This window comes from Papaver somniferum, chromosome 2 (assembly GCF_003573695.1).
Source record: "Papaver somniferum cultivar HN1 chromosome 2, ASM357369v1, whole genome shotgun sequence".
NCBI classification, from domain to species: domain Eukaryota; kingdom Viridiplantae; phylum Streptophyta; class Magnoliopsida; order Ranunculales; family Papaveraceae; genus Papaver; species Papaver somniferum.
Genome location: NC_039359.1, coordinates 58,095,917 through 58,110,636, shown reverse-complemented (window position 1 = coordinate 58,110,636; position 14,720 = coordinate 58,095,917). Strand labels below are relative to the sequence as shown.

Here is a 14,720-nt window from a genome sequence, read left to right as displayed (position 1 = left end):
TAGAGTATCTCTTTTCCAAGCCCTATTAACAAAATCGGGCATACACTAAAAAGAATTCAAAAAGAAATAAAAATCCTAACAGGAAGTTTCTAGCAATCACACAGCAGGCTGACTCGACTTTACCACAGCAAACCTAAAGATTTCTAGCAAACAACAAGCATGATGGCTCCACTTAGATTGTTTCTAGACCAGCTTCTCATCCTTCGAAAGGGAATTCGTTACAATTTAAGCAAACCCCTCTGGAATCAATCCGAGTTAAAGCAAGTTGAATCGAGGCGAGGGAAGATCAGTAGAGCTTTGATACCCAAAACCTCACCGATCCAATGCGGCGCAGTCACGCATTCAACTCGCAGAAACCGTCAAGAACTTCGAGGTGTGCTTAAAAGAGTAACTAATATTTTTCGAATGATTGTCCTGTTAAGCTCGATACCCTATAGGTATCTTTCTAGTCCAAATTTTAGGCTTAGGTTCGCTTTAGGTTTCGTTTTCCTAAGGCGGGAAAGAAGGGAGCGGTGATGAAATCCGAACCCTTATCTTGTTTAGGCCAGGCCTTCCCCTTTACTAGGAATATAAAAATAGTCTGGTTCGTCCTCAAACAATTATCACCTTAAGGAATACAGTAACCCGCTTGCAGGAGATTCACGAGTGTTTCGATTGGACTTACCTCCCGTACCAGACGGGCGATGAACCGTTGAAGTCGACTCGGGCCACTGACTCCGTTGTCAGTGTGCGAACCCGAGGGGCCGAGAAGATATCGTAATCGTCGTCCTTCCCTGCAAACAGTTTGTATTTAAACTACCCTTCCGTAGGGTATAAAATAAAAATAAAAATGTCCAAAGTTTAAAGTCCACAGTCCACAAAAATAAAGTGCAAAAACAAAAAGTAAATTACAAAATATTTCCTAATACAATTCTAAAAAATAATAACAATAAAACTAAATCCTAAAAAAAAAAAAAAAATCTTTTTATTTTTGTCTTCTCTTTACGCTTTAAGCTTTTTTTTCTCCAAGTCCTTGGTGTTCCACCATTGACCAATTAAATAGTAAACTCTAAATAATATTCATGCAATTCTATCTTTAAAACTAATTCTAATATTCGCCTCAAATATATTTTTGAAGTAATAATTGTAATCACAAAGTATAAAACATCAAAAGTTTTTAAAACCCAGCATGCTTCATCAAAATAATACACAACTATTCAATAAAAACTAATATTTCAAATTCAATTCCATGCAAATAATCAAATAATAATATTGCAAATAAATAATAAAATTAGAATTATACCAATCAATATGGACCAATGGCTTCCTCCGTCGTCTCGGCTAATGGGTTTAGCTCCTCATCCCAAAAACATACTCACAAGATGTGTTCATGGCTAAATAGGTGTTTTTATTGATGAAAATAATTTAGAATTGAAGTTTGTAACGCTGTAAAAGTGTTACAGCGTCACTGTTACAAAATTGTAAGGGCTGAGAATAAACGATATAAGGAAACTTCTGTATAAGAACGATACTTGTTTCCGCTTTTAAGACTGTCGAAGAACGACGGACTCTGCGAGTCTGTTCTTCATCTTCTTCTTCCTCCTCGAGCAGCAACAGCAACAATACCTCCTGTAACTTCTTCTTCTCATCTCTCGTGAACTCCCAACTCTCTCCTAAGGGTTTCTAAAACTTTCTCACCCTCTGTATGACTTGAACCAACTCTTATATATCCCACAGACCCCAAATATCTCGTATAAATTCAAGATTTCTTCTCCGTGCAGTTAAGAGAATATCTCTCTTCAATCCTCCCTGTACGCGTCTTTTGACCTCTTCTGAGTTATCTAAACTCTCCAAACTCCAACTAAGACTTGAACAGGACCAGGTACATCCATATCCTGGCGTAAAACTCTCACAAAATCTTTGAAAATAATCATAAAAATACGTATCCCTGTTGAACTCTGTTTTACTTCTCCCGGGCAATTCAGCCCAATTGGTTGGGTCTAATCAATCTCAACGAACCTTATATGCTATAACAGGCCCAGAATAATCGCTTCTAGTGATTTAATCTCTTAAAATCACGAACTACAATTCAAACCAAAATCTGGTTTGCTGTAACATGCATTCCCGCCATTTTCTAGATGACCTCCCCCTTATCCAGTTCCGGTGTCCCTTTAGTACATGCCCTGAAATGGGGTGCCCCTTATCCAAATTAGGGGTGCCTTTAGCAATTCTTCTGGGATGTTTTCCGCACTTTTTCAGGGTTCCTCCGGGGTATTTCCGGTACACTTCTGGGGCATTTCCGGTACACTATCAACGACAATCCCAGGGCCACATTTTTAGCCAATTTTGCCGCAAAGCCTTATTTATCCAAAAACACCTACAAAAGCATAAAAGACCATAATAAATACAAAATCGAGCACTAATAATATATACAAATGAGATATATTAGACACATAAATGTGTCTATCAGTCAACGTAACCCTGGAGGAGGTAAGGGTTCGAACCCTTAACCTTGTAATTGCTAGTAATATCTAGGAGTCACAACTAACCGCTGTACTAATCCATCCAAAAAAAGTCAACGTAACACTTTTATGTGACAAATATGGGTCCCAACAAACTCCATGAGAGGACTCAATTGAGTGACAGCCCTGGACTTAGACGTCCACCTCGTTATCCATCTCGGGTCAAATGTCAGATTTTAGTTAGTTTTTAAGATCTGATTCCGAGTCGGATACGACTTTATCTGTGATGATTGGGCGTATATCTGATTGGATTTTAAAGTTTTCAATAGCTTAATAATCTGATAATTAATGAGTAAGATATCCTTCCTTCGTCCCGAATTAATTAAGCTATTTGGTTTTAAATTTTTCCCATAAATAATTGAGCTATTTCACTAATTAAGGAAATATCTCTAAGACTACCCTTCTAATTGATTATTGTTACAATAAGAAATATGTACTAGAGCAACCGTTGCCACGGTGGGAAGGCCGACCGAAGAAGAATCTGAAAATGTTGTTTGCGACTACTTTGGCCTGGTTTTAGAAAAAATGATACTTTCGTCTTGTTTCTAGAAAAGTGATATTTTCGCTCCGTTTCAGAAAAAGTGATATTTTCGCTCTGTTTCAGAAAAGTAATACTTTCGCCCGGTTTCAGAAAAAGTGATACTTTTGTTTATGATGTGTTATGCATCCTTTGTGGTGTTTTAAATAATGACTATGCATTCAATTGAAAATTGTGCCTAAAGTGAAAGTATCAGTTTTTTTTGAAATAGAGGGAGTACGCACTTTATTTTCTTTAAGCATGTACATACGTTTTATTAGTTGCAACGGAAAATTAGTTGATGCATAAACCAAAATATGGCTACATAAAGTATTATGTATCCTTTGTGATGGTTTGCGTAATGGATATACCTCCGAATTTTTCGTAAAAACTCTAAATTTGATATTGTTGTTTGCACTCCTTGCGCAGATTTTTTTTATGACCTTTCCAACGAGATAAAATTTGTAAAATTCTAAGGCACGGATTTTTAGATATGTTATATTAAAGTTTGCTTTCTAAATAAACCCCTAAAAAAATAAGATACATAAAAAGTTATTGTAATTGGACCAAAATGGAGGGACATTTTTGGATTTTCAGGTGCACATTACCAAAAAGAAATCCAATCTTTTTATATCAATTGATCACTACCAAAAAATGGCCATATAAAGGTCCTCCCTCGCTTCGCTCGGTCGGCCCAATAATTTGATAGTCATGTTTATAGTCGTTACGTAAATGTTTTAAGATATTTTTCAACCGTATAAAGTTTACGAAAAACCGTGATATAGTTTAAGAGATAAATCATTTCTAAGATTTACTAGTTATTATTCATAAGGATATAATTGTAAAAAATACTTAAATATACCCCATTTTCCTCCTTGTCTTAAGAATTGTGCAAACTACAACTAGCTCAATTAATTTGGAACGAAGGGAGTAATATATTAGAATCAGACTTGATGATTCAGATTCAGATGAGTCGAATTTAGACGAATTTATTGAGTCTCGAAAGAAAAACACCTTGGTCGTTTAATTTTCCGAAGATTTTATACAATGTTTACATCCATAATGTTTATAATACATCACAAACTATCAAAATGTATATTGTTGTAATGAGCAGCAGAGAACAGTAAAAAACTTATACAGTATACCTAGACTGTGGGAGAATTGATTAAAAAATGTACAGTTTTCTTCCATCTTTTACATGCATCGACCGTTGTTCAATAACTTGAATTATGTAACCTCCATTCTTGTATGGCAGAGCGTAGTGTACGATTTGGGATAAGCCTTGAGTGTTGAAGCATAAGCCCTGTCACTGGAGATGCCTTCTGTTTCTCAAGATATGCTCTGATGGCAGTGTGCTCATATGTAAAACCATCAGCGGCAATATATGGATTTTCCATTATCTCCTGCAGTACCAAAACAGTGAACATGCTACAACAAGGAAGAGAGAAACATTTACATAAGTGGTGTTTACGTCAGTCACCTGAAGAATAGGGCAGAAGAAGTAATTTGGAGTATTGATATTGCCCTTCTTTAGCTGAATGGTGGCCAGATTTGAAAGCTTTTCGAGCACTGGCAAAACTGAAGATTCAAGATCAGGTCTATCTCTGCATCTAAGCTTGCAACATCTTAACGCAATGCAAGCTAATTCCTCGGCCTCAGCAAGTGGCCAATCTGAAATTGACTTGTCTAAAACTTCATGAAAGGAACCACTTTTAATCGAATTTTCAACAGCCGCAAACAAACCATTTGGATGTCGACCAGTCAAAAGCTGCATTACAATCACTCCCAAAGAATATACATCGGATTTGGGTCGGAGTGTACCAGTTCTATAGTATTCAGGATCCATGTAACTCAGCGTACCTGCAAGACTAGAGTTTCTATACTCTGTAACATTGTCAGGAACTACAACGGATACAAATTTAGCCAGCCCAACATCTGCAATTTTGCTCATATAGTTTCTGTCTAACAATATATTCCCTGGTTTTAAATCCCGATGAATAATTGGTTCTGGCACTGAATGGTGAAGAAATGACAGACCACAAGCTACTTCATAAGCAATTCGGAACCGAATAAACCAAGGAAGAGGTGGAGTTCCTTCTTCGCAGAACAGGCGTTCATCTAGACTTCCATTTTCCATGTATTCATAAACAAGACAACCAATATCAGGACAGGCTCCAAGTAGTAAAACCAAGTTAGGATGGCGTAGTTGGCTAAGAATTTCAACCTGCATGTTTAAAATAAAAAGTTGGAAACTCACAACTCTATAGGCAATCTAACAAAGCCATGAACAACATGGTAAACCCCCTAGCAAGAAAAAGTATTTTGGGACATAAACAAGTCCATATTTTGTACTAACCTCCATCAAGAACTCTTCTTTTTTGGTCTTGTTAGATTCATCAGGTTGAAGAACCTTGATAGCTACTGGTGTATGGCCGAGGCTGCATTTGTACACTTTCCCATATCCTCCTTCACCTATCTTTTTGGCTTCCGAGAAAAAGTCAGTTGCAGCCTCAATTTCATCCCTACTATACCGTTTATATCTTTTGTCCCCCAAAAGGAGAGCATCAATTAACTCCTGTCTTTCTGAGGAGTTGGTCATGATGTTCAATTCGGCTCTTTGTCTCTCATAAACCTCCTTTGCAAGTAGTTCTTTTGCCGTCTCAAGTTCTTTCACGGTTTCCAAATGCTTGGAATTCTCCTCTATAGCAGTTTGTCTCCACAATTCTTCTCTTTCCATGGCAGCACGCAGTTCCCTCGCCTCTTGAGCACATTCAGAAGACAGTTCCTGGACCTATAAAGTCAGGCCAGCCTAACATAAGTAAGACCATAACCAGCTGGATAGAGCATAAAACCAACAAATTGACAAAACATATTTAAGAATTCTAATTGTATTCATGGCATTATTTGGCCCAAGTACTGGATAGTGATCACCAAAGTTACATACGCTTTGATCAGCACCCACTCACCTTCTTCTGCACATGAATCAGATCTTCACAAGCTCGACTATACATGTCAAGAGTAGTCCGTAGTTCTGATTGAAGTCCTTCTAATTCAGCTTGAAGCTTATTCTGCACCAAAAGCATTCACTCCATTAAGATTTTTGATCTCTAAATCATTTGTTTCATCCATTAAAATGAATATTACAAAGAAAATAAATAAAGCTATAGAGTCAACTCCAAATTACACACCTGATTAGCATCCTTATAAGAAGCCAAGAAATCAAAATTTCCAGCCATGGGAGATTCTAGTTCCTTACTACTAAAATTCTGAAACCTCTGATGGTTCCTTCCCTGATGAAATCCAACACTCGAACTGGCATAAGAGTACCCATTTGGCCATCCTTGACTAGACATATCTGACGAGGCTTCAGAGATACTATCAACCTCCGACACTGTACGAGAATGAAAACCATACGTTTGGTCACCACTGGTACTGGAACATTCTGTACCTTCTGTTATTGTCTGCATACTATTTCTAGCACTTGTCTCTACAGAGAAAAAGAATGGCAATCATAAATCATACACACAACAAGTAAAGACTTTAAACACAATCATTACAGAACAAAATCTTCTAAAGCAGTACCAGCAATTGAGGAACTATCCGCTAACTTTGTAATGAGTTTGTTTCTTGATACAACATAGATATTGCACGTCTTTGTAACAAATTGCATAAGTGTTGATGGTACACCCTGACTCTTGAGTTTCCTACAAGTATGCGCGAAAACACAAACACAAACAACACACTTGAACTGTCATGCTCAATAAAGTTAACATCACCATGAGAAAACAAAAGTCCCCCATCAATGAAAGTTATCATCAATACCTTGTAAAATAGTTTGACGAAGACCCCAACACCAAAATGTTGCAACCTGATTCAGATATATGTCTCAGTAACGCGTACGCAGGATTATCATCCTCCAAAACCAATGTATCCATCTACACAATTTCAAAAGACAATTAGTTACTCCTACTTTATCAAACTACACCAAAGTCACTCTAGTCTCTCAAAATAGCAGAAAATGAACAAACCTTTCTTGGTTTGCTCATTGTCTTATACGGTAGAAAGAATTCTTCACATTTTGATTTCATATCCTTCCTATATGTTTCAACCAAATTCGCATCCACTTCAACAATAGGTATACGTTTCCCCGCTTAAAAAACCAAGAACATAAACAACAAGAAAACAAATTTAAACACCATGATAAACCATAGACAAGGAATACATACACATATTCAATTGGGATTCTGGGAATTCCTCAGATTGCTCAAATTGGCTTGGGGCTGAGTCTGATAAGGTCAGCAGTTTGAATCTCCACACCAACAAAAATGAAATAATTTAAATGGCATAATAGCATACCCTATGGCTTTGGGAGATACTTACAAGGAGTTGGGATGAAAGTAATGGAAGGCATGACATAAACAAGAAGAAACTGATAACAATGAAGCATGAGATTATTGATTGCCCAACGAACAGCTCTTTTGGTACTCTTGCTGTTTCTTTTAACAGCTACAGAAACAATAGCTCCAGTACTAGATATGGAAGAAGAAGAAGGTTTAAAATTGGAGGAAGCAATTGATGAAGAATCATCACCATATTCATCATCATCATCATCATCATTTGTTCTGATACTATTAGTACCCATTTTTTCAATTCAGTGATTCTTGATTTGAACTGAGTATCTCTGGTTTCTATCTGAGAACCCTAATTTTAGTCTGATTTTAAATTTTTGTGGTGGAAAAATCGAAGAACGAGATTTTTTTTTGAAGGAAGAAATTTTCCTTAGAAGAGACGGAGATTTTTGGTTTGAAGTTGAAGTTGGCGTGAAATGGATCGCTTTTTAGTTGACTTCTTGAATTTAACGTAAGATGTATCACGTGATTCACGTATGGGCCCTACCAGACTCGATGAGCAAGTGACGGCCGCCGGAAATAGGTGTCGGGACAACGTTCGTTTTTCCCCGGTGTCTGAAGCTGATCCGACATGTCAATTTGTTCCCTTTTTTCTCCTTTTCTTTTTCCTTTTTCAAATAGATTCGAACTTTTTTCTATGAAAAAGGTTAGAAAAATATTAATCAAACAATGTAGTGCATAAGATACTAAAATTCCTTAATTAATCAAGAAATATTAAGGAATTCCTTGCTTACGAAACTTTTTACATACGGTACTAGATTTTTGGACTATTTGGTCTAAATGAGTTGATATATGATGAAGTTTCTGAATTCTTGCTTATTTTGTCATTGAGTCTGCTGCTATGTTTTGTTTCCTGTTGATATATTGTACTCGAGCATGTGGAAGATTTTGAGGAATATTTTTCGCCTCTTCAATTGTGTTCTCCGCCATCCACGGGATTTCCAAAATTACATTGTTTATTATGTCGCCAAGAGCTTGTAATTTGTAACTACGGATACATTAGACAAAATATTATTATGTAGCTTCCTTGAGTAAAGCTTTCGCCTCTGCATGAATCGCCGAAGTTGCTCTATTCCAACCAACCGTTGTATGCATGAAAGATTCTTGGTCCACAGAGAATAGGATGAAGGCATAACCCATTGTAAAATCTTCTTCTTTAAAGGAAGCATCAGTAAATATTATCCAATCTGAGTTTATTGCAGACCACGGAGAATTGCTTTGAGGAGTTGGATCTTGGGATCTTGGATCTTATTAGTAGAAGGTAGAACTGGAGGAAATTCCTAATTTGGATTATTATGCTTAACGGGTTTGGATTAATTTTTCATGAAAACTATTGAACATTTGTATTTCCAAATAGACCACAGAATGGTTTCTATTCTACTTATGATGTCTGAGTCGTCATTAGCTGAAATCCAATCCAATCTTTAGCCCAAATAATTATAGAATCTGACTTGAAATGGGATGTAATCGAATCCAAGTAGGAACAAAACCAATCTGCTTTTGCAAAGACGCATTGAGGAAAAGGTGTTTGAGAGGGTATCAAATATACCAACAGAATTTTCATTAGGGAACCTAGCTATGTGAACAATCCGTGTACAATCCATACGTTCGGTTATGAAACTGTGTTTAAGTTTTTTTTAACAAGTTAAACCTAGTATAATATACGTGAACTGTTCACGAACCGAATTCCAACAATAACAAGTCTTGTAATCTATATTTCAAGATACAAATTCAACAAGAACTAGTCTTGTAGGTTCCGTCCAATTAAGTTAATACTATCTAGGTTTAAATACGTACAACCTATGATATTTTAGTTATACAGATAAAACAATAATATGCGGAAAAGAAATAACACAAACACAGGAGATTTTTGTTAACGATGAAGACTACAATCTTGTAGAAAAATCCCGGGACCTAGTACAGACTGAACACATACTGATTATAAGCTGTTACACCAATTACATACTACCTTTTCAGACTAGATATAATACCTGCTTCAGTTGTATTCGTGCATATGTAAAACTCCTAGCAGAACACCAATTCTCTTTAGGAATTATTCTTTAGGAATTCTTCTCTTAAATCTTCTAGCAGAACACCAAATTCTCTTTAGAAGATACTCTTGAAAATGTTCTGGCAGAACACCAATTCTCTTCAGAAGATACTCCTCAACAATTAGGTTACGGAACCCTAATTGAATCTTCCTTACAAGATCACCTAGAAAATACAAGGTTTATCTTGCTCTATAAAATCTAGGGTTTACGAAAAACACCTAGGAACAGGGTTTCATATAATTATCAAAGAAAATATCTTCCATGTGCTTTACGATCCCCAAGTAAATTATTTTGAAACCTCACTCTTGTTCGTGAAGAACAAAGATATGGAAAACAACCTTATGCCACCAAACACAATTTTCCAGGGGATAGGTTGTGTGGTTGCATGAAACCTCTATTTATAGTGAATGATCAAGGTTAGGTTGCTTGTAAACAAAGCTACCTTGTCTAGGTTAGGATACACCCAAATACTTACCAAAATAGGCTTTTAGTCACGTATTCACAGTTTAGATTCACGAACTGTTGCAAAAAGTTCGTGTACAATTTTCTATTCACGAATTTCCTTAGCAACATAAAATAAGTGTTTCTTTAATAAATCACTCATAACTTCTTCGTTATAACTCGGAAATGAGTAATTCTTCGCTCGTTCAATTCGTATTCTCATTCACTACAACATGAGAATATTTATAGTGATGAAGGTCATTCTCACAAAAGTCATGGGATCAAATATCCTCGAGTGTATATATATATATATATATATATATATATATTTACCTTCATATGAATTGTTTCATAGAGTGAATACTTGTTTCGATAGATAGAGAGGTAGAATAAACAAGAGAATCAATTATTTGTTACTAAACTTCAATAAAGTCCTCCATATATATATATATGTCTTCATGTAGTCTTCAATATCCATTCTTCAAGGATAGCTATGTTTCAATACTCTACTTCTTAAACCTAATCTAGTCTGAAACTGACTTTAGTAAACTAAATCAAGAATGCGTGTTGTCATCTAAATTTGACAACTAACTTGACATACCAATGCCAGTGGGTTCAACCAAGCATTACTCAAACAAGGATGGAAGTATCTACTTTGATTGATTTATGTTACAACTTGGATATTTCAATTATAAAAATAAACAATATAATGCGGAAAAAGAAATAACACAGACATCAGAAATTTTATTAACGAGGAGACCGCAAGTGCAAAAAAAAACCGTGACCTAGTATAGATTTGAATGCCAAATTGTATTATGCTGCTACATACACTAGCTTACTACCAATTAACTTCAGACTGTAATTTAGTTGAGACCGAATTAAACCCTCACAGCAATTCAGTTACAGTCGCGTTCCTTACGACTCTTGAATCCCAGCAGGACTCAGCGCAAATGATTCCCTTAGTTGACGTCCTTTACAACCTAAGAGTTGCTTCAACTCAATTGAAGACTTTAAACCAATCTTTCTTCCACAGATAAGCCTATGTGTGTGATTTCCTTTCTGATCGTAGATCAAGGTGAAACTGGAAACGATAGCAATAAACAAAGTCTAGCTAACCTCAAAATATGGACTTATGTTTTTCAAGAGAAGCCTAGAGTATTATTTACCTCACAAATATTAAACCTTTGGAATCACGAAGTCTAAGACAAAGAAAACTTTGCAATTTCTGTCTATCTTGTTCAAGTGATCATCTTAACAATCAAACAAGAACATTATACACAAACTATGAATATAAAAGATAGTTGGACCTGGCTTTACGAATCCTTGTGAAGTCTTTTTAGTCAATAAATCCTAGAAGAGTTTTAGGAAGAGGACGACTCTAGTTCATAACTAGGACGCACAAAAGTAGTGCTGGAATTCAAAGATCCTAGTTGTTTGAGGTTTTCCTTTTATAGACTTTCAAAGTATAAGTTGTTGTATGTTTAAGCTAAGATAGATTTGGAACCAAGCAACAATATCCAATGTTAGATGAATCTTTGAAATGTAGTTGACATATCAAGATATACACTCTGGTTAGGATGAACCGTAACCGAACCGTGTACAAAGACATTGTTCATGGACGGTTAGCCGAAACTAGCCGATTGAACCATAAGTTTAATCATTTTCATAAACACTTAAAACTTTAAGTTTGAATCACAACCATAGGTTATAATGTGATCAATTATATCTACATAGAGTTCTTAAAGATTTATTCAAATATTAATTATCTCAGAGAAATAATTTTATGTGCATCTAAAAATATTCGACAGGGCAAGTACGTGTACCAGGTACGTGTACCAGTTACGTGTACTCAACCTTGTTCGTGACAATTTTTTTCAGGGTACATGTACCGGGTATGTGTACCCTTAAGACAAATATAAGTTCTGGAACATACAAAACTTTTCCGGTTTGCGTACCGAAAATTTATACCACACCGGTTTCAGAACCAACAGTTTTTTTCAGTATGCATACTAGGTCTGCGTACCATTCCAGGTTCATGAGTTCACAGAATTTTTGTGTTATAGATACCGGGTATGCGTACCACTAAGTCACTGTCGACGTATGGCTACTCCAGTACGTGTACTACGGTTTCGGACCTATAACAGTTTTCACCAGTATGTAAGCTGGTATGAAAACTGTCATGTATCCTGATTTATAATAGTTATATATTTCTCTGTTAATCAATTCGAAACATTTCCAAATAACATCAATGACACATATCACTTTTCTAGGCTATTTTCGAATGATAATTCTTGAATCACAATTTAGATTATGAACAATAAATTGTTCTTAGCCGAAATTGATCAAGTATGAAAAATCTTCATTAAGCTTAGTCATATTTCGAGAAATAATTACCAAGATAAACTTGACTCGAAATTCTTGATATGCTTGCAATAGTCTAATTAATTATGCGACAACATCTCATAGATAGAATGATGAATATAACTTGAGAAATAGGTGGTTCAGTTTTCACTTACCTTTTGTTGAAGAAGTTCTCCTAAATCTTCAGTTGATCTTCTCCTTCAAACGGTAGAATGCAGTGATGTCTGATTCTCAACTACATAATTCTATCCTAATCCGAGACTTAACTAATTGTAAACTAGAATACAACAAGATTGAGATAGAAACACTTGTGAGTTCGACCGAGCAATGTTCTAACATTAATGTAGTAATTAATAATTCTCTCTATTTATGTCAAGAAAATTGACAAAGGTGTAAAATTGTGATAATCATGAATTAATCAAAAGAGTTTCAAGACTAAAGAATACATACCAACCTCTGTGGCATGTTTCTATTCCCTAAAGCGTGGGAATCCTAACCCCCCCCCCCCCCCCCCCCCTGGGTTTTGTATTCCCTCACTTTTTAGGAATCCTATTCCTAACCACCATCTATTCTTGTTTACCAAAATGGAATTGTATTACCAAGAAACTGATTCCATTCCCTCTAACCAAACACGCCATTAGCTTAGACGATTTCAACTAAGAAATTTCGATTTGCGTCAAAGAGACATAAGGAACAAGCATCTCCTACAATTCCACATCTGCACTCCCCACAAAGATATTACCATTATCACAAATTCAAAAAGAACTCTCCCCCATTTAATGTCATTCTTAAGAGAACGATAAAAGCGACCTTTCTCGTAAAAAGAATGACTTTAACGTTGGATTTTATCAATGCCACATGGAGATATGAGCTAAGAGTTAATCATAAAAATTTTCTCATGAGATCATGTTACTAAACAATTTTGACCTATCTCATGGTAATCAAACAATACACAACATGTAATCATGAAGATCAAGTATTGCGATCATCTTAGCTAAGATACGCAATTGTGTCAACAAAATTCGATTTACTTTTACAAGGAAAAATCAATTTTTTCCACAAGGATTTACACAAAGAATATGTACGAAATGCGTATGAAAATATTCCCTTGACAAAGACGAATATGCACATATAAGTCAATAAAAAACGTGCATCATAAGTTCACATATGGACCAATAAGATTGTGAACATTCAAGCAATAGTGGCATTCAATAACACTAAAGTCTAAACAAAAATTCACAAACACAAAGTGATTTATTGAATAAAGTTATCTTAGAAGTGTGTGTGAGAGTTATAGCAATGACAAACATAATTATAAAAATAGTTTATGAACACTGAAAAGTTCAGTACTATGAGGGTTTGTGAACCGGTTCGCCAATTGCGCCTTTCTGAAAATTCAGAACTCCATGGTTTCTGAACTGGGTTCGTCAACATTCATGTTTCCCAAAATTCAGATGTCAACGGTTTGCGAACTGATTTCGTGAACTGTCCCAATCTGCACTTCACGGTTGGTGAACTGGTTGTCCAACATTCCTGTATTTCAGAAACTCAAATATCTGTGGTTGGCGAGATGGTTTGCCAACCTACCCTGAGCCGAGAATATAGAGGTTCTGAATACTCTCTTTAAACAATTTGAAACTTTCCCAATGATCATAAATAATAATATCACTGCTTGGGAAATTTTCAAATGATCAACTTGAAAAAAAATGATTCATGAACAATAAACTATTCTTAACCAAGATTGTTAAGGATCTATGAACAACCATTGCTTGAATCATATTTCGATAGTTTAAACAAGACAAGCTTGAAATTGAAATTTCTTCTTTGTAATAAGAACCAAAAAAAATCAAAAGTCACATCTTTGTTTGCTTCTACTAGCTTATATATTTAAGAACTCAAACACAAATTAATTTAGGTAAAAACGAATCATACTCGAGGTATATGGATCATTAGACGGATTTGTTTGTCTACCATGAGTACTTCACCTTTGATCAATTATCTCTTAACTATGGTGAATGATGAACCTATATGATTATCATGTCTTGAGAGTTCTACCCAAAAATCATAACATAAGTTTAAATATATATCAACATTAAGATTAGATAGATTATCTAGCGCATATCCTTCTTAGCTTGTTATGTAGATATTCCCATGGATCATGTTCTCGTCTCTTGTTTAGGAGTCAGATAAGCTGGGAGAACTCTACAAAGATCCCAAGAAGTGTTGATGCTCACAAGCAATGTGGTACACCATGAGTCGTATCCTATAATGATTATTTTATAGGTGCAGAAGGCAAATATGGCAACCATTAAGGAAATCTACAGTCACATCATTCAATTAAAAGGTTGTGTAACCTCTTAAACATGAACTCATCTCTTTGGAGTACTGGCTTAACAAGATAAAGATAATAATTATTGTCTTCAGAAATATTGGGTTTAAC

At 35.5% G+C, this 14,720-nt stretch overlaps 1 protein-coding gene across 1 annotated transcript; it reads right to left on the bottom strand.

The window, feature by feature from the left end:
* Positions 1–4,015: 4,015 nt before the first annotated feature.
* LOC113347742 (U-box domain-containing protein 34-like) lies at positions 4,016–7,832 on the bottom strand. Its single transcript, XM_026591410.1, has 9 exons — positions 7,399–7,832; positions 7,047–7,168; positions 6,841–6,953; positions 6,601–6,722; positions 6,207–6,505; positions 5,985–6,086; positions 5,375–5,809; positions 4,499–5,242; positions 4,016–4,421 (listed from the first exon to the last, which is right to left on the bottom strand). The coding sequence occupies exons 1-9, from the start codon at positions 7,658–7,660 to the stop codon at positions 4,233–4,235; spliced, it is 2,388 nt and encodes a 795-aa protein (XP_026447195.1). The 5' UTR covers positions 7,661–7,832; the 3' UTR covers positions 4,016–4,232.
* Between the last annotated feature and the right edge of the window lie 6,888 nt (positions 7,833–14,720).